We start from the raw sequence: 21,871 nt of genomic DNA on the forward strand, positions 1-21,871 counted from the left end.
TTTAGAGAACCAAATCGGGACTGCATGACAATCACACAACTATGACTGTGTGGGAATCACAATTTACTTCACTTGTTATTTGTTACTGGTTTGATTTCATTTCAAGTTTACAGTATAGTATGTAGACTTTATGGTTTAAATCCTATATAAGCTATAAACTAATCTTAAATCTTTTTATAATGTGACTGCATGGTAGTTACAAAATGCACAACTGTTGAGAAGTCACAATTATATACTAAAAAAAAAAATTTAAAAAAAAACCCTCATTTCAAATTTTCATATATATATATTTTTTCCCCAATTTTCACACTGTAGCACATGTACGTACTATTCTGTTTTGGTGAACAATGATGGTGGTGATCCTAACTGAATGTCGAATTTATAATGGAAAATCAACATCCACTCTAAAATCAATACTTTTTCTTCTGCTGCATGTGTGACCCATGTGTTAATGGTATTATGAGTCTTTGAGTCACTTATTAGAAGTTAGGGCTAAAAAAAAATAGAAAATTAGGATTAAATACCAAATCTTAATAATTTTTTGGTATAGCATGAAGACCATATAATATTTCAATTGAACTACCAAATTTAAATGTAGTTTTTTAGATTATGTCACAAATATGTTAGCCTTTTTATTTGAGTCTTTTCCATTTGATATTTTTATCCTTTAGCCCACATATGATGAGTTTTAGTTAAAATTTATAAAATTTTGACAAAATTGCCCTCGAGACTTTTATATTATCTTGAAAATTTGCTAATGTAGTCTCAACTTCACATTTAGTTGTGACTGTACGACACTCACAACTTCAAATTTAGTTGTGACTGAACGACAGTCACATCTAAGTTGTGAGACAGTTACAGTTAAGTTGTGACTTAATTGAATTTTTTTTAGAGAAATTATACTACAATATAGTATAAATAGAGGTCAAAATAATATTTTTACTCAAAATAATATATAGTATAGTGGTGTGAGTTGTCTCTTTCAATTTACCAAGACAGTCACAATTAAGTTGTGACTGTGTTGATTTTTTTTTTTAAATACAATATAGTATAAATTAATGTAATATTTGTGATGTAATATTTTTTTTTATTTTTTTATTGTGGTGGCATGTGATGTAATATTTGTAAATTTTAATACATTTGACTTTATTAATTTGTTTGACTTTTCAACTAGTACTTAATCTAAAATGCTATTTAATTTTGGTACCTAAACTAAAAAATTATTGAAATTTAGTAGTTAAAATCAATGGACCTAAAAAAAAAAGCTATTTTGGTTAATATGGTTTCAAACTCTGCATTTTGACAAGGACCGCCCCTGGGTGCCACCTTGGAACCCAAGGTGATCCTCTGGTGCCCAACACCAATAAGATGTCGAGTCCACTTGTCTAAAAATTCTTGTGATCAGTATAGAGAAGTCAAACTAAGTGGAGAATTCTACCGAAAATTCGGCAGCATCCCCCCTATAAGTTGAACAATCCCACCTGTAAAAACAATTGAAATTCACACTTCTATACCAACAACCAACCTCAATTGCAAACTAACAGGGTCTCAGACTCTCACCAAGTATTAAGAGCATAACTAATAAGGTTTTACAATCACTAGTCATTTTAATAAATACAAGAAACACTTGATGCCACAATACCAATAGGACGGAGATGAGAAACTCAAATGCCTCGACGTGGTGTGATCCGACCTTTGCGATCTCTAATACCTGGGGGAAGACGTTAAAACAAAAACGTGAGAAAAATCTCAGTGATTAGACAAAAATAAACTTTAAGATCTTTTCTTTGAAAATCAGTTTATAAAATCTGCTCATTCTCTTTGAGCTCGTTCTCTTTTAAAACCCTCAATTTTAAAACTATTTCGTAATCCACTTTCAAATATCGCCTGAAAGTTTTGAATCAACCTAATGCATAGGAAAAATGATAAATTATAAAACAAGTGGAGATCTCGAAAGAATGTAAAAGGATGATAAACATGATATATGGAGAACTCTCTAAAAGGATGAAATGCAACCAAAATAAATAAATCCTTATATGCAGTTGTAAATAAACCGCTCCACTGGAATTCCATTTTGAAAAATATCATGCTTAAATATAAACCACAACTTGATAATCATTCTCTGAAAATAAGAATAAGAAATAAAATCAGAAGCTGAAATTCAATCTCTGAAAATAACGAAGTTCTCAAGCTGGAATCGATATTGTCAGACTCTTTATAAATCTTTTAAATTGTAATCTTTCCTTTGAAATAATACTCGAATAATTAGAAAAATTATTAAAACTGTTCAAACTGCAAAATATCAAATCTGAGCTGAAAATTCATATCAGCTGAAATCATCTTGTAAACTGATATCTCAACACTCATACTGAAAAACTCATGCCACAATAGTACCCAGGGAAAAACTGGTCATACGTTTAACAAATAAACTCGCCACATCCCGTGCATATGCACGAGTAGGCAGATAAGCTAGCCACTTCCCGTGCAGAGTGATCTGGATGCATAGGCAGGCAGGTAAGCTTGCTACTTCTAGTGCAGAGTGCTCTCAATGCACGAGCAGACAAGAATGCTCGCCACTTCTCGTGTAGAGCGAATCGATACACGAGCATGCAGGAATGCTTGCCACTTCTCGTGCAGAGCGAATCGATACACGAGTAGACATGTAGGTAGCTAGGCTCGCTACTTCCCGTGTAGAGCGAATCAATGCACGGGCATACAGGTATCCTGGCACAAACTCTAACACAACGTTCTGGAAACTAACTCATAACTGTGATTGTTTAACAATATAATGCCCCTTGTATTTCAAATTCATCTCTACGTATACAACACATCAACACTTGCTTGTGAGAAAATTATACTTAAATCATAGATTTGAAACTCATATCAAAACTTAATTTAAAAACCAAGAAGCTACACCCATAAATAAAATTAAAGCTTCCAAGGTATAATTATTAAAATCCAAATTAAACATTTACTCTCCACCAAAAACCATCTTCTCAAGTTAAAAAAAAATAGACCAAGTCTCAAGTAAAATTCAAGATATAAATATGGATTAAAGCATGGAATTTATTAAGGCGTTTTCGAAACCAAAGTCCAACTCGCAAACTAATATTTCTCAATTAAATTCAAGACACATATGTATTAAATCATATATGTAATTCATAAGACATTTAAAGAAAAGGGGGGGGGGGGGGGGGGTCCATTCACTGTATTTGCTGAGCTATGCTCAACCCCTTTATCGGAACACGTTTTCAAATCACAAACCCTTACTTGTTCGTCACTAACTGTAATCACTACAATAGAAAACACTTTTCATGACACGCAAAACATGTCATGGAAAACATTTCATGGCATCAATAGAACGCCACAACAAACGCCGTATATGTGGCTGTCATAAAAACACGGATTAATTTATGACATCTAGTTCACGCCGTCTAAAGCCTGTTTCCATGACACCAAAGACATGTCATCGTTTCCTTTAAGATGACGTCCGTTAATTGTCATTGAATATTTATTTGATGACACAAAATGGACGCCCTGAAAACTTTTGAATATTAAATGACATTTGGTAAATGCCGTCTAAAAGTTTTAGATGACATGAGAAAAACGTCATTAATATCTATTACTCTTTAATGACATCTAGTAAATGTCATCCAAAGGTTTTTTTATGACATTTCTTTTGCTCATTAAAAATATTTGACAACAGATAGAGAATGCCATATAAATATCTTTTAAGGCATTAAATAAAAGTCATTGATTAATATTTTAATTTTTTTTTTAATATTAATACAATTTTTTTACATATATTTATTTTCAACGTAAAATTAAACCAAGAAAAAAAACCATATATTCATTCATCATAAACAAAAAAACTAAGTTCAAAAGATATTCATGAAATTAAATAACCAAAGTACTTATACATAAAATGTCATTCAATCTAATAAATCCTAATACTTCTATTTAGTCCAAAGGAAAGTTAATACATGATGAGGTACTTAAAACAAAGTACGTGATAGATAGCTAAGCCCAAAATGTGCAGAAAATGATGAATTATGTGCTATTTGAAGAGCTTGATACTTGTTACTCAAAAATGTCATCACAATACTATCATGCCTCTTTTTACCTGCAATAAAAAAGAGTACATATTAAGTATCATATGTTACATTAATGTTATATTTTACATATTCTGGCCAACTGCTATTCTAGAATATATCTTGATAAATAACAAAGTACAAAGATGCCTTGGGAGTGGATGCATATATATCATAATGTTGGTTTCCTCCTTTCAGGAAATAACCAATAATTGTTTAAGTCTTTGGGTCGTCTACGGTTTATATGAAGAAAGTCTTCCTTGGGCCAACCCACCCTCCAAGCCCTCCATGCATGGATCATGATGCATCCCCCAGTCCCCACCTATCATTAACACTTTGTCTGTATCTCCACGTGTAGATCCAGAAGAGACCCGAGTCAATTCAGAAAATGTAGAAAAATCGAACTTGGACTCTGCTCGATCTAGTACAAAGACTATAGTACGTGCTAATATGGTCCTACATATATATATGCAAGTTGCAAACAATCACACATATGGTTATATATTAATCAAGCTAGGTTACTATCATCACATGGTTGCTATATATTTTTCTTTGATTCCACTTCTGCAATTAAGCATATCCCTCTATTTTTCAGATTCTCAATCAGTGCATTTACCAAAGCCAGTAACATGCATGGACCATGCCATCTAATTAGCACAACTCTCTCTATGACTACAAGAGACTCTTCAATTTATTGAGCACTAATCTCAAATTGGTTGGACTAAGACCTAATTTTGAAATTTAGGTTTGAGGTTCGGTCCTCACCCTTGAGGACTGGACCTCCAGTAAGGTTGGGGTTGGAAACTAGGCTTGAGGTCCGGACCTCTCCTTTGAGGACCGGACCTCCAGTGGTGATCTCAATTTTTAATGAGAACACAAATATCTACAGCTATCAAAGGCAACCCAGCAAAATAGTGTGTGTTCGCAAGCAACTCTATCAAATACTTCCAATGCTGGAAAAAAAAGGGGCTTTAAAAAATTGAGTTTAAATATAAATAAGGGCTAATAGATTCTAGTAATAAAGGTTAATGTACTTGTGTGGCCAAGCAACTGTGCTTCCAAAAGCATCTTCAAGAACAACAAATTCACGTGAACACCTGAACAACGGTACTTGCGGGACTAAAATTTCTTCAACCTAAACTTTATAACAATCACGCCCAACTAAAACATGATGCACAAGTGAACTGGGATCTGTAGAGGACATTTCTGCCCTTGCTTCTACTTGACCTGTTGCATCCCAATTTAACAAATTGCACTTGGCATTGGTAAGGTTGATGTTGGATTGGTCTTGGTTAGTGCCTTTTGGGGACTGACAAGAAACCAAGAAACTAACATTAATGCAATAGCTCATTTTTAAAAAATAATAATAATGCAAGAGCATACATGTATAGCTGGATATAATTTTAGATAGTTGATTAATATTTTACCAAAGGAGTTCCAGCAGAAGATGGTCCGATTCCATCACCAGATTTGTTTTGATTCTATAAAAACAATTGCAGACATAAAATGTATCATATATCTATATAAACAATATAACTGAGAAAAAAGTGGATATAATTTTGGATAGTTGATTAATATTTTACCAATGCAGTTCTAGCAGAAGATGGTCTGATTCCATCACCAGATTTGTTTTGATTCTATATAAACAATTGCACACATAAAATGTATCATTTATATAAACAATATAATTGAGAAAGCATTAACTCATATCCCAACTTACTGTGGTTGGCCTAAATTGCAGGATGAAATCTTCAAGTATTTTTTGATGATCTTTTAATTTGTTCAATTCATTGGTCAATTGCTGCTTCCATGAACTGTTAAGTATTTGAGCATCCACCTTTGATGGTGTAACCCCAAATCCAAGAGCTCTAACATGACCAGAGCGTTTCTTACCAAGAACCATAGTCAATGCATCTTCTTTTATAGGATATTCTGATCAACAGAGGCTGGAATTTCTGACATTTTGTCTTTGATATCTCTCTATATAAAAACCATCAAAATCATGTGTCATAATAAAAAATAAAGTATGCATCAAAATATCAATATCCATTTGAATTCAGATATACATATATTACATATAATAACATCAGTCATTTTGACTTTTTTTGGCTCATGCCCTTTAATCCATAATTCAGGCCTAGTCAAAGGTGGTTTATCAGGGTTCTCCTTTATCTGCATAGAAGACAAATAAAAACAATGAAAACATGTTGCAGAATCATTATACAGATATTTCAAACATGCTGCAAAATGATTTTTACATGGGCAGCACACAAGTCCTACATACAAATTCATCCTCCAGCCGTGCATAACCTTTTCGACTCAATGTGTGTGGTAGAGTTAAATGTGCCCGTACTTTTCTCATTTTCTCACTTTTTTCCTGCAAGAATAGATATATATATATATTGTCAAATCCATATGTAATCTTAAATTTGTAGTTATATTCTCAAAATCATTCATATGACTTACTTTCCACTTATCTGACATTCGCTCTTTCACAAATTGATCCCACTCATTTTGTTGGACATCATCGGGCTTTAACAAGGAAATATGACATGTGACATCTGACTTAGATTCACAAATTCGTCTTATTTGCACAGATAACTCAGATTTCCAATTTCTCCATAACTTCCCCATCATGCGTAAGATTAGTGGACAGTGACAAGCATCCACTCTGTATTTTTGCTGCAAAGTGAATTAATAGAGAACCATCATAATCTTTTATTTTTAAGAAAAAAAATAAGTATAACTTTAACATAATAGAAAAGATGTATAGATTACCATCAAAAGACCCCAAGCAGTTGTTTTAGTGGTTTTTTCCACCTTGTCCCAACTTTGTACATTTATTGGCACCACCTCTCGTGCTATCAGCCCAAGTGTTGAACTGAATCTTTTTGAGACTTCTCCTACAGGTTGACCACGATGGTTCAACACAACTTTTTTGCAATGCTTTTGTCCATTTGCCATTACTTGCAACTTTGTTTTAACCCTAGTATTTCTTTTTTCTTTGTGCATCGAGGGACGATTACTCTTTTCTTGAGGAGCAGATTCTAAATACTCATCAGATATTCTCAAAGAATTATTTGCTTCCTTCAAGCCACGCTTAGTACCTTGTTTTTTCCCTTGATTCACCACTGCCATTGAAAAGTCTGTACGTCTACAAGTCAAGAAAACCCTAAACCCTAAATGTGGGATGGAGCGGATGGGCCAACTCCATGTAGTTTTTCAACAATCCGAATCGTCTATTTTTTAGGCCTGTATCGTTATCCTCCGCAGAGGCTGAATACAGGGCTATGGCTGCTGTATGTTGTGAGCTGACATGGTTACAAAGTCTTTTTCCAAGACTTAAGAATTCCATACAAAGATCCGACTACCTTGTACTGTGACAATCAGGCCGCACTTCACATTGCGGCAAATCTTGTCTTTCATGAGCGAACACGACATATCGAAATTGATTGTCATTTTGTTCGAGACAAAATCCAAGAAAAGAAGCTTGTCACCAGATATGTTCCTTCTTCCAAACAAATTGCAGACATCTTCACCAAAGCTTTGGGCAAGAAACGTTTTCAATCTCTGTTAAGCAAGTTAGCTGTTCACGACATTCACTCCCTAACTTGATCGAGGGGGAGTGTTGAGAAAGTCAACTCTTTCTTTCCTAGATTAATCGATAATCTCTGATTGTGTAGGAATTAATCTTGTATATTTTTTGCCTAGTTTGTATATCCTGTAAATCAATTCCCTTGTTTGTAAGGCTTGATATTAGGCTGGACGTTAGGATCCTTGTATTACTTATACCTGTAAAGGTTCATTCAGTAAAGAATCAATTCAGCAATACTACATTTTACAATCATAGGTTTTGGGTTTGATAAGAAAAATTTAGTTTTCACTTTCTGCTGCGTTTTCTATAATAATTGTTATTATGATCAATCACATAGCTATAATTTCCAACAGCATGCCCTTGCATCTGATATGAGAGAAAGTGACAGAGAGAAGATAGAGAAGCTAGAGAGAGAAAGGGAGAGAGGAAAGAGTGGGAATGAGACAGAGAGGGAAGGAGAGAGAAAGGGAGGCTGGCGGTTCAACTCGCCGACGACGGTGGGGTCGGGGTGGGATCTGGACTTGGAGTGACTTGTTCACTTGTTTTTCGGCCAAGGTTGGCCGGAAGCAACACTTTGGTCCGTTCTTGTATGAGAGCGGGGCGTGCTACCGTTGAGTCAAGTTTTAGCTCGATCGGAATGTGATAGTGATTGGGTTGAGTGATTGCACCTAAATTGATTCTATCAAACGATTGATCGGCCGAGCTAAGAACCGCTATCAGCCTAGGTTCTTTACTAGCCTCGGGGACAAGGCTCTTTAAGGTCTAGTCAGAATCGGAATCCAACCCACTAGTTGGCCTTCTAAGAATTATGTGATCGAATTTGTGCACAAAGTGGTGTAATTGTCCAAGCAAAACAAAGAAACTATGAACGACAAAGGTATAGTAAAATTCAATGCGATTCTCACCGATCGAACTAACTTCAAGATTAAAAGCAACTAAGAAAATAGCAGGCATTTAGATTGAAAGCAAACGGAAGAAAATTGCATTAAAGTTGAAATAAGAACAACCAAAGTCACATGGAAAGCAAAGAAACAAAATTAAATCGATATCACAAACCCTTGGTCGGAGAATGGCAGAGCTACAAACCTAGTGAAACTTGAAGCTAAGAGCAATTGAAAATCTAAAAAAAAACACTTCGAATGAAAGCACCAAAGAAAATACGAAAACAAAAGAACTTTGAGTAATTCTTAAGACTTGAGAATTTGTAAGTTGATTGTTGTGTGTTAAATGTGTCTTTTTTTCTCTTCTGAATGCGTATATATATATATATATATAAGGGTTAGGATAGCAACGGGCCATTACTTGGCTCAGAATTCCTTCTAGACTCCTTGTACGGATGAGATTTGAACTCTCTTGAATTTAGGATTCGACCGGATTTTCCTTGATAACCACGTGATCTTGAGCATTGATGGTTGATCAGAATCCTTTCCAAACTTGGACTCTTTACTTGAACATCTTGGCTTCTTAATTCAATCAATCCGGATACTTGGTCTCCAAGACTTTCCGAATTCTTCCCTTAGTAGGATTTGCATTGATCTTGTATTAAATTTTTGAGTTCCTCTCCAAGCAAAGATTTCAACTTGAATTCTGATCTTGAGCGGAGTCCTAACTCGCGTAGGATTTAGTAACGTATTAGAAAACCTCTATCGCTTGAGTTGAGCCATTATTGGCTAGTGAATTTTAATCAGGAGACTTTTGGGCTTGATCGAACTCTTTGAGGCTTTAAGCTTTAATTAAAAAAAATTAAAAATAAAATGAGACGACTCAACCTCAAAACTAGGCCGGAATCACCTCATTTATTTTTCTTGCCCAATAATAAAATAGCCCGGCCCATTTTTATCTTCAATTGGGCCAATTTCGTTATCTTCAAAACATAACCCTGCCTCAAAACTAGGCCGGAATTATTTCTCTTGCTTGGAATATATGGCCTCACAAATTGCATTTAATCGGGCTAATACATTCTATTTTGATAATAATTCCGATCAAAAAGTCAATCGGAATTTATTTGAGCTAAAGTCGATTGGAAGGAATTGTACCTAATCTGATCGACTTTATACAATTAATTGGAATATGACCCACAGTGCAGGCCAACAATTCTATAAATTGATCGGACTAAAATAGAGTCGATCAATATTTCTCTTGTCAGGCTACAATTGGCGAGGTCGATCGAAATGTATTCTTATCGGGCCACTTGTGTTATTTGGCCTTCTTTTTTTTATCTTACATTTCGATTGAACTTCGACGCATTTTTCTTGTCTAAAACAAAAATATTAGCATGCCTATTTATGGGAAAGGCCTCAATTCAGGCTGTCAATAAGTGTAATCTCCCGGCACTTATATTTGCCTCTACTTGCCTACTTTTATACACACACACACACACACACATATATATATATATATATATCTCCAAGTTCCAAGCTTTCATTCTGTCTAGCTGCCCGACACTTCCTTTAAAGCACTTCAACATATACGTAATAAAGATATAAATCAATCCAAGTTCAAAGAAAGACAAAGCTGCCTGACCAATTTGCCTTGTATATATACACAGGGGCGAATCCAGGATTTCTAAGTACATTGGGCTAAACTTAACTTACCAAATATTTTTATCATAAAATAAAAATTACATATAATTAGGGGGGACGTAATGAGCCTTACCCATCAAAATGCATATCTAAATATAAAAAATCACACAAAAAAAGATAGCATAACAACAATTACACATGCAATGCAAATACTATATAAAGACTATCTAAGTTGGGCCCTACGTTTCTTCATCGAGTAAAAATCATCAATTATCGATTCATTATCGATACTATTAGAAAATTCTCGTTCAATGTGGATGATCATACAATCAGCAAGAAACTTATCCTCTATCTTGTTTCGAAATCGATTTTTAATAAACTTCATAGATGAAAATGCTCGTTCTGTCGTTAATGTAGAAACAGGAAGAGTCAACACAAGACGAATCAATCTAACAATCAAGTGGTAGTCTTCTACCAACCCTGTTCCCACTAATCGTTGACATAATGTAGCAATGGAATCAATATTCAAGAAGTTCGGACGATGATCCATATCAGACTTATAAATTCTCAACTGTAGTTTTAAAGCATACAACTCAGATGTGGTGAAGTCTTGAGGATAGAATTTCTCAGCAAGAGTATATATATCATCAACATTAAATGATTTGAATGCATTACGAGGATCCAACGCTGCACTAAGAGTAAGGAGTTCCACCGTTTGCTCTGGAAATCTACTATTTAATTCCATCAACTGAAAATCTATTACAGCGTTAAATACATCAACACGATAATAATGCTCAATTGTAATAAAGTCCTTTTGCTCACAAGAACGACCTGTACCAATCCTATAACGATCACTCATATTAGACACTTCAATATTATGTTGTTCACAAAATGATACCACACTTGCAATGACATCATCCCAACCATCTTCTCTCAACTCTTGAAGCTGCAATTTTATGCTTAAAACAAAATTCAAAGCACTAATAATGTCTTGAGATTTTTTCTAAAATACTTGACAAAGAAAATCAGTGAATACCATAATTCTGTTCAACAAAAGTAGGGTAAAGACAAAATCAAACGATATGGTAGTAATATAAAGACTCTCAGCATCCCCACGAAATTGTTGGTTTGGTCCATTATCACTGATGTCATGAAGAAGTCTTTTTGTTGCATTAAATAACTCAATTAAACTCCTGATAGAACTAAAATGAGAGCCTCATCGAGTAGTTCCAGCCCGTTGCAAAGTCCAAATTTGATTAGCCCCTGTACCAGTTCCAAGTTTTCCAGCCTCCAACAAGTCTTCAACTTCAGATTTTCGAGTCAATTTTAACTCAGAGTGGCGCTTGGAAGAAGCACGAACAAAATTTACAACATTAGTCAATATTGAAAAAAATCTCCAAACAACCTTCACATCTTTAGCTGCACCATTTAAAGCTAGTTGTAAACGATGAGCAAAACAATGCATATAATATGCATATGGACAATCTTGGAGAAATAATGCTTGTAAACCATTCCATGCACCACGCATATTGTTTGCACCATCATATCCTTGACCCCGCATATTTTCCACTAGAAGGTTGTATTTTGCAAGCACATTAGATATTCCATTTTTAAGCGTTAAAGCAATAGTGTCAGGAACGCTCACAATATCAAAAAAACCGTTCTCGAATAAACCCATCACAATCAACAAATCTTAGAATAATAGCCATTTGTTCCTTATCTGATTCGTCAAGTGCTTCATCAACAAGAATACAAAATTTTCTATCCCCAACCTCCTGATGAATTTTATTCCTTACTTTGTTGGCAAAAATATGAAGGAGCTCTTTTTGTATATCGGATGCAATATACTTGGCATTTCTAGGAGCATTATCTAGGACAACACTATCAATTTCAACATTGCATCTTGCAAAAGCCTTTATCAACTCAATAAAATTTCCCCGATTGGTTGAATCAGTAGACTCATCATGACCTCTAATGGCCAATCCTTGACTTGCTAACACCCTAATACTCTCTATTGTGGTGTTTAGCCGTAATCGATTTTGTTTTATTTGTTCTGATGATTGTGCACTAATCATTGTGTCAATATGTCGAGATGGATTCCCCAAACCACGCCAATCTTGCATAGCACCATGATGTGATGAACTTGCAGTATGAACAAGTAAATGACAACTTTTTCCTCCAACCCTCTTCCAAATTATAAACCCTTCACTAGTAAATGTCTTATGCGATTGATCTTTATCAAAAAGGAAGTATGGAAAACAAAATGCACTATCTTTAGCAACAGAATACTCAAGCCAAGGAAACTTTTTAAACCAACCATATTGAAATCGACGAGATTGCACCCCATCTAAGTAGCTTGGATACTCCCTTAGTTTGGGTTGGCATGGTCCAAGAAGCATATATGCTCTTCGAATATTGTCACGTTCATTAACTGGATAGTCACATATTTGACGACGTAATCCCGGATCACGTTCAAGAGAATTAGTATCAACTTGAGAATCGTCTCCTTGAGACACTACTCTTGGAGAATCGACTCCTTGAGACACAACTCTTGGAGAATCGACTCCTTGAGACACTCCACTTGATTGTTCATCATTCTTTTTCTTAAAAAAAAGAAAACATATTCTTTAATCTCTTCGGGTTTTGATCATGATCCGACATTATGAAATATAACCTATGAGTTATGTATAGTAACTTGTGAGCATATAATAAGAGCATTGTACTTGCTAAATGAATCACATAAATTTTAACAAGTTTCATATTTATATACCAAATTACCAACAAATCCATCAAACAATAAAAAAATAAAAACAAACTTACTTGGCTTCCGAGTTCCGACAATAATAATTTGTAGACCAATACGACTATATGAGCCACTCAGTTAATAACTTGAAAAATGATATCTGCACATTAGAGGCATACAACTTAAATTTTTTCTTTTTGTAAGATGCATACAATTTAATTATTTTTTCTTTTAAATCAAGTATGAAACATCAAACATATATCCACTACTTTAATATATTTGGAGTTGTGTGACTGTGTGAGTATTATTATTAGCATACAATTAAACCCCAGCAACACACCACTATGTTTAGAATGTGTATTATTTTTTATGTTCCCAATTCCTCAAATCCCAACTTAATAAGTAAAAGACTAAAAGTTACTAAAAAAATTTCTTCAATGGTAGAACAATTGAAAGCAAATCCTCAATAATCAAGCCCTAATTTAATCATCAGAATAATCAAGCTATAATTTAATAATAAAGAGAATCAAACCCTAATTTTATTATAAAAAATAATCAAAGCCCTAATTTTAAAGACTTATATAAATTATATAATACCTTATTGGAGTTGGAACTTGGAACTATGTGCGGTACTGCGGTGGCCGGTGGGGTCTGTGGGGACTAGAAGATAGAGAGAGTCAGAGAGAGATTTGAAATATATGTGTTGAACTATTGATGTCGTCTGTTGTTTGCAAAAAAACATTGAACTTTTCTATTTTATCCCTTTTGCCTTTTGGGGATTGGGGGAACTAGGAAGGGAGAAGGAAACTCTATTCTTTGTTTAATATTCTCGGTGGTCATTCTTTGTTTAATGTTCAGCAGAAAAAAAAAAATTTTATTTTTTGGTTAATCTTCTACATCCCACGTGATCACTACAAGTCTACAAGTCTGATGGTTAATGCACATCAAACAAAAAAAATGGATATTGGGCTTTTTTTTTTTTTGTCTGAAAATGGGTACTGGGATTAAAAAACAAAAAAAGACACCTGGGCTGCAGCCCAGGCAGCCCATAATGTAGATTCGCCCCTGTGTGTATATATATATATATATATATATGTGATATATAAGCTGTCCGACCACTTTGAGAAAACAAAAGCTGCCCAACCTCACAACCTCTATTGGAACTTAGGGTACTCTCCTCCTCTAAGCGGGAGTTTTTTTCAAAACCTCTAACTTCTACGCAAAGGCATCGTCTGGCGGCTAGGGTTAGGGTTCTCTTCACCTGGGCGGCAACGCCGAGAATAGTCTCGGGTCTCTCTCTCAATTAATATCAACGCTTTGTGTGGGGAAGTCTGATGGAGGAAATCGAAACTAGCTTCTCCAAAACTTTAATTTTGACAGAAGACGAGGTTGATGCTATCCCGGTTACGCGACCAAATTCAATGACAAATAGGGAAGTGCTGCAGCGCAGCCTGGTGGGGATGGTGTTAACAAAGAAACCTTACCATAGAACGGCCTTTAAACAAACCATGGTGAAGCTTTGGGATGCAATGGGGGCAGTGTCTGTGACGGACTTGGGACCTAATCTTTTTTTGTTCACCTTTGCTTTTGTGGAGGACAAAAACCAGGTGATCCTTCAGGCGCCATGGACCTTCGATAGAGCCTTAGTAATACTTGAAACACCAAATGGCCAAATTGCACCGTCCCAGATGAAACTCAAATTTGCCGATTTTTGGGTGCAGTGCCACAATATTCCTTTTGCCTTAATGACAGAGGAAATTGGAAAGATCATCGGTGATGGTATAGGACAATGCCTGGAAGTCGCAGGGGGCTTTGCGGCGCATCTGGTGGGGAGGTTTCTTCGTGTTAGGGTATGACTCGATGTAACAAGACCGTTGCCTCGGGTGAAAAAGCTTCTTCTTGATGAAGGTGTGTTGGTGACAGTTGAGTTTAGATATGAACGACTCCCCTATCACTGTCATGCTTGTGGACGGATTGGGCATAGCTCCAAAGCATGTGAATTTATATCAGAGGCACAGAAGTCACATCCTTCATACCAATGGGGGGATTGGTTGTTAGCAAAGGGTGAACCAGGGAAATTTAATCCGGTGGACTCTGGAAAGGGGGGTTCTGCAGAGGAAGTAGTTGCGGCGGTGGAGGCTGTGGTAGAAGAGGTGACTGAAGGGGCAGTTCGCAAAGCCCAGGCTGTGCGGCATGCCAGACCCATGACTAACGCTGATGGTGATGGAAGCATGGAATCGGTCTCTCTGTCGACTCTTCCGAGTACAGATGCGGACTGCTCGAGGCTTGATACCCCTGCTGTGAATGTCGATGCGGGCATGAATTCGGTTCCGCTTGGGACAATCTTTGAGAATATACAGGAGGGTTTAGGCAAAGGAACCCCTGCGCCTCAATCAAGCACTACACCCTCTAGTACCAGGTTGGCATCTCACATTATGGCTGACCGGGTGGAGGAGGAAAGGCGTCGCTCCGCCAGAGTAGCGGCACGGGAAAAACAAGATACAAGAAAGGCAATGGGGGGTGGCGGGGGTTTACCAGACGCTTCACTGAATTCGGGGCTGTTGGGTGAGGCAAATGCAAAGTTGGGAAACATGGATGGGCTGGGGGCAGTACAGGGAGCAGAGGGGTCTTTGGAGAAACAAGATACGCCTACAGGGAGCAAAATTTCAAAGTTAAGCAGGGTGCTCAAGCGTGTGTTAAAATCCTCAGAGGGGGCATCGGGGGGGAAGAGGGAAGGCTTGATTGTTAGGCCCCCGATGCCCAAGGAAAATACCCAGGCCGCAGGCACTCTCCCTACACTGGCCTCATCCTTGGAGATTTCGGAAGTGATAGACAGAGTAAGGGGGGGGGGGGGAAGAGAAAAATGGTGGAGGAAGAAAAAGGTGTAGTTGCGGCCAAGAAAAAAGGGCGACTCATGGATGCACTAGTTTCAGCCCCAGGGGCTAAAGTGGTGGGACCGGATGCTCCGGCCCACCACGAGCAATGATACTCTTAAGTTGGAATGTCCGAGGACTCCGGCATACTCAGACATTCGACTCTCTCAAGAATCTTGTGAGAGAAAGGAGGCCGGACGTCATTTTTTTGATGGAAACAAAAATGACGGACAGACAGATGGAAAATTTGCATCTCATTCTTGGGATGAAAGGATCGATGTTTGTGGGTAGACGAGGGCTGTGTGGAGGCCTAATTATGCTATGGAGGCACGGATGGGAACTGAAACTTTTGTCTTACTCCACGGGGCATATTGATATGCAGTGCACACATGCAAACAGTCCTCAATTTCGTATTACAGGTTTCTATGGCAATCCTGTTGTTAGTCAAAGACGGCACTCGTGGGAATTACTCAGACGTCTGAATGGAATTCAAACCAGCCCATGGCTTGTACTAGGTGACTTTAATGAAATTTTATCTCCGGAAGAGAAAATGGGGGGGCGGGATCGGCCTGAACATCAAATGCATGACTTTCGAGAGACCTTGCTTGATTGTAATCTCTCTGTCGTTCCATTTACAGGCGATCCTTTCACTTGGGAATGCCGACGTGGTGGTATAAGCTATATTAAAGAACGACTGGATCGGGCTGTGATGAATCCGGGACTACACGAATTATTTGGGGAGTTGATGTCACAACATATCCAATTTCCTGGATCTGATCACATCCCCATCTTGGTTCGGACATTGCCACGTGCTAGTGCAACTCCACAGACCCCCATAGGCCGCAGGTTCCACTTTGAACAACGTTGGTGTCGGGAGGAGGGCTGTGAAGATGTGATCAGGAGGGTATGGGCGGAAACTGTACCTGGGGGGGATGCAGTGGTACCGGGGCTTAAGAGGTGTGCGGGTCAATTAAAATCATGGAGCTCTAAGCTTTTCAGGGGTCGGCAAGTTCAAATAAAAAAGGTTCAATCTGAACTCGAAGCCATCAAGGCGACTCCCCCACATGACACCCATCTTATGAAACAACGGGACTTGGAAGAAAAGTTGGAACGACTTGTTGTAGAGGATGAACTGTATTGGCGGCAACGCTCTAGGATTTCGTGGCTTAGGGAAGGTGACAGGAATACCAGGTTCTTCCATGCACATGCAAAAGAACGTGGCCGCATAAACTCCATCAATGGGCTGTTAAATGAGCAGAATGAGTGGGTCACCGAAAATGGGGTGGTAGGCACCATGTTTTGTGATTACTTTACTGGCCTGTTTACTACCACTGGGGGGAAGAGCATGCATCATATTCTGAACCATGTGGAATCCAAGATCTCGGCTGCAATGAATGTCGGATTATTACACCCCTTCACACGAGAAGAAGTTGAGAAAGCCCTCTCTCAGATGTATCCCACAAAATCCCCGGGTGTGGACGGCATGCCCGCTCTCTTTTATCAACGGTATTGGCATATTGTGGGTGATAGTGTTACGGATTTCTGCCTCAAAGTATTGAACGGACATGAAAGTGTGGGGAGCGTCAATGACACCCTCATTGCGCTTATCCCCAAGATTGAGAAGCCACAGTATGTCTCGGACTTCCGACCGATCAGCCTCTGCACTGTTCTTTACAAACTTGTTGCTAAGTCCCTCGCAAACAGAATGAAAGGGGTGCTCCCAAACGTGAATTCGGAAAACCAGAGTGCTTTTGTACCGGGGCGTCAAATTATTGACAATGTGGTTGCTGCTTTCGAAACTACCCACACAATTAAAACTCAGAGTGCTTCAGCCACACCGAAAATGGCACTTAAATTAGACATGGCTAAGGCATACGATCGGGTCGAATGGTGTTTTCTGGAGGCCATCATGCTTAAATTAGGGTTCCATGAATGGTGGGTTGCCCGGATTATGGATTGCATTACTACTGTTCGGTTTTCAGTTTTGTGGAAGGGGGTTCTTTTGGGGAATATTATCCCACACAGGGGCCTACGGCAAGGCTGCCCGCTCTCCCCATATCTGTTTTTGTTGTGTGCCGAAGGCCTTAGCGCGCTACTACAGGACGCAGAACGGCAAAATATGATTCGGGGTGTCAAGGTTGGCTTCTGCGCCCCATCAGTTACCCATCTTTTTTATGCAGATGATAGTCTTTTGTTCCTCGAGGCTACTACTGGGGCGACATGGGTGATAAAGAAAATTCTGAAAACTTATGAAGAAGCCTCAGGACAGCTAGTAAACTTCACTAAGTCTGCTGTATGTTTTAGTAAAAATACAGAGCATCTTATTCGCACAATAATATCCAGGTGTTGGGTGTTCCTGTAATGCACTGTCATGAAAAATATCTGGGCTTGCCTACGGTGACAGGGAGAAGAAAATTGGATCTGTTCAATTCCTTAAAGGACCGGGTCTGGCAGCGACTCAATGGGTGGAAAGAAAAATTACTTTCACGGGCTGGAAAGGAAATCTTGCTCAAAGCGGTAATACAGGCCATCCCTACTTATTATATGAGCATTTTTAGGATGTCTAAGGCAACTTGCAGGAAGATTACAGCCTTGGTATCTCGGTTTTGGTGGGGCAACAAACATAAACAGGGCATGCACTGGCTTGCGTGGGAGAAGTTGTGTGCGTCGAAGCTTGATGGGGGTCTGGGTTTTCGAGATTTGGAGAGCTTTAATAAGGCTATGTTAGCGAAGATGGGCTGGAGGCTTCTCAACTCCCCACATGTTTTAGTAAGCCGGGTACTCAAAGGAAAATATTTCCCGAATGGAATTTTCTCAGAGGCAAATTTGGGGTCTAGACCCTCTTTCTTTTGGAGATCACTTATGTGGGCTAGGGATCTCCTGTTGACGGGACTGAGGTGGCGGGTGGGTAATGGAGATAACATTTCGGTATATAAAGATGGCTGGCTCCCCACCCCAACTACCTTTCGGGTGCACTCTCCTCGATTATCAGCGAATGATTTACGGGTCTGTGATCTCATCACCCCTGGAAGGCAGTGGAATTATGGTCGCATATATTCTCTTTTTTCCATATCGGAAGCAGATGTGATTGTTGGCATTCCTATTAGTCGATTGCCCGTGGAAGATACCCAGATATGGCATTACTCTCGCAATGGACATTACACGGTTAGAAGTGGATATTGGGTGGCTATGGCGGGGAAGCATCGCATGAGGGGTTCTGAGGGGCCATCTCGGGCTTCAATGGGAGGTTTTTGGCGGGGGGTATGGCAGCTCAAGATACCGGGGAAGGTGAAAATTTTTCTGTGGCGAGGGTGTAAAGAGATCCTCCCATGCAATGCCAATCTCTTCCACCGTAAGCTTTGTGACACTCCCATCTGCCCTTGCTGCTCCAAAAAACCTGAAACCTCCTTACATGCTATTTGGGGATGTAAGCATGCCCGTTCAATTTGGAACCATTCTTTCCTAAGTGAAGCAGTGGGATGGCCGATGGGGGGGTCTGTGATGGATTTGATTCAGTTTGCCATGCAGGTCCTCACAAAGGATGAAATGACTCTTTTTGCTTTCATATGTTGGGGGATTTGGAACTACCGGAATGATTGGGTTCACAATCAGGTGAAAGGGGATGCTGCGCTCTCATTCGATCGCCTGGCCCATTTGGCTGTGGAATATGAGGAAGCTCAAACTCAGGTGCAGGGGGTAGGCTTGGTGTCACCTAGTCTAAATACTTGGGAACACCCGCCTGCTGGAGTGTTCAAAATAAATGTGGATGGGAGTACATCTGTGGCGCAGCGCAAGTGTGGGCTGGGAGTGGTGATCCGCGACACTACCGGTGCTGTTATGGTCGCAGCGGCCAAGCAAGTTCCGGGCTCCTTCTCTCCTAATGCCACAGAATTAATGGCTGCTGCAATGGGGCTAACTCTAGCTTGGGATATGGGCTACCAGCATGTGATCCTAGAAATGGATGCCCAATATGCAGTAAAATGCATTATGGATGATTCTCCTTGCTTGCATGCCGACGGTGTCTTGGTGGAGGAAGCTCGCCTGCGCATGGCATCCTTTCGGGATGCCACATGCCAATTTCGACGACGGGATACTAATAGAGTGGCTCATCAGCTAGCCCAATTTGCTAAGTCTCATGTTGGAGTGTCCTTCTAGACTGATGTAATGCCTTCATGGCTCACTGAAGCAGTGCTTACTGACTCTTAATAATTAAAATCTACAGCTTCTTATCAAAAAAAAACCTCACAACCTCTACACTTCTCATTTTTTTATTCCTTCTTCCTTTCAACTTTTAAGTTTCAGCATATGTACATCCAAAGAGTAGGAATGTGTAGCTGCCCGACAATTTCTAATCCTAAAGGAAAAGCTGCCCAATGAGAACAAAAGAAAAGAACCTTTTACTCTCTAGCCCGACGCCCCCAAAGCTTCTCTTTTCTATTCTTCCAGATCTAGTCAACAAAAACAAAGCCATTCCCTTGGCTTTCTCCTTTCTTTAAATCCACCATCAAGCTCCCAATATACGAGTTGCCCGACACCCAAACACCCACCGCACTTCTTTGATTTTATCTCTGTTTGGTATGTCGCCTGCCAAGTGTTTGTGGATTGGATTCACCCACCACTTTTGTGCAAAACTCAATCAATGAGAAAAGGTAATGCAAACTCACACCAATCTTTGTATTGATTCTCCAATTGTTGCTCCAATCAAAATGTTAATTTTGGGTGGTTTTGTTATTCTGGGATTTAGTGAGGGTATAGGGGTTAGAATTTTAATTTAAGGAACTAGAGAGAGGGGTGTGTAATCAGAGAAAAAATGGTGTGCATATAGCAGCATCCTTAAAAAATTTAAAAATAGAAAGAAGTATGAGTTGGCAAGTGGTCAAAGGGGTTAACACATGGAAAAATAATGATATGAATTTTAGTGTAGAAAATATGACTTTGTAAGGGATTTTTGTAATGTACTAAATAAAGAATAAAGGATAAATTACAATTATATACCTCAACTATACACCACTTTTTAACTTGGTATCTCAAGTTCAAAAAGTTGCATTAAGATACCCCAACTACGAAATTGTGTCAATTAGGTACCTCCGTTAATTAGTCTGGCCGTTAAGAAGACCGTTATCTAATGACGTGGCACACGTGGATCCCACCATTAAAAAGGTATATTTCAATTTAGTACCTCAACTTTACCATGTTTTTCAAGTTCATATCTCAAGCTCAAAAACTTGCAAATACATAAATGTTTTCTAGTTTTTATCTTAACTTCACCCCAATTTTTGACCCATCAAATCTTCACCAAAATATTTTATACTCATTTTGAAGCTATGAATCTCCTCTTTATAACCATATAGAAATAATTCAAAAAGGAGCTATGAAACGCAAGATAAGTGGTCACAAATTAGGCTACTCGAAATTGCCAATTTGTTTGGAAAATTTGGTAGTTTTGGGTAGCCTACTTTGTGACCAATTATCTCGGGTTTCATAACTCCTTTTTGCATGATTTTTAAAGAGGAGATTCATAGTTTCAAAATGAGTATAAGATTGATGATTTTGGTGGAGATTTGATGGGTCAAAATTTGGGATGAAGTTGAGATAAAAACTAGAAAACATTTATTTATTTGCAAGTTTTTGAACTTGAGGTATGAACTTGAAAAACATAGTAAAGTTGAGGTATTAAATTGAAATTAAGCCTTTTAGTAGTGGGTCCGCGTGTGCCACGTCATCAGATAATGGCCTTCTTGATGGCCAGACTAACGGAGGTACCTAACTAACACGGTTTCGTAGTTGGGGTACCTTAATGCAACTTTTTGAACTTGAGGTACTAAGTTGAAAAGTGGTGTATAGTTGAGATATGTAACTGTAATTAACCTAAGAATAAAGTAGCAATGTGTGAAATTTTTTATTTACAAGCCTAGAGAATATCAAACCGTTATGTAGAGTATAGAAAAAGTATTATTTGATGCGAATAAGTTCTTAAAGCAAATGAATTTACACATGAATTTTTCAAGCAAATTCAAATAACACCACTACAATTATATAAATAGACA

The 21,871-nt window shown here is 38.3% G+C and overlaps 1 protein-coding gene and 1 pseudogene across 1 annotated transcript; one reads left to right on the plus strand and one right to left on the minus strand.

The window, feature by feature from the left end:
• Nucleotides 1–10,431: 10,431 nt before the first annotated feature.
• Nucleotides 10,432–12,869, minus strand: LOC147292628 (uncharacterized; annotated as a pseudogene).
• A 1,590-nt stretch (nt 12,870–14,459) lies between these two features.
• Nucleotides 14,460–19,979, plus strand: LOC147292629 (uncharacterized). Its single transcript, XM_086230895.1, has 4 exons — nt 14,460–14,801; nt 14,844–15,788; nt 16,207–18,117; nt 18,168–19,979. The coding sequence occupies exons 1-4, from the start codon at nt 14,460–14,462 to the stop codon at nt 19,977–19,979; spliced, it is 5,010 nt and encodes a 1,669-aa protein (XP_086087021.1).
• Nucleotides 19,980–21,871: the final 1,892 nt, after the last annotated feature.

This window comes from Dryas octopetala, chromosome 2 (assembly GCF_963921425.1).
Source record: "Dryas octopetala chromosome 2, drDryOcto1.1, whole genome shotgun sequence".
In the NCBI taxonomy this organism is placed as follows: domain Eukaryota; kingdom Viridiplantae; phylum Streptophyta; class Magnoliopsida; order Rosales; family Rosaceae; genus Dryas; species Dryas octopetala.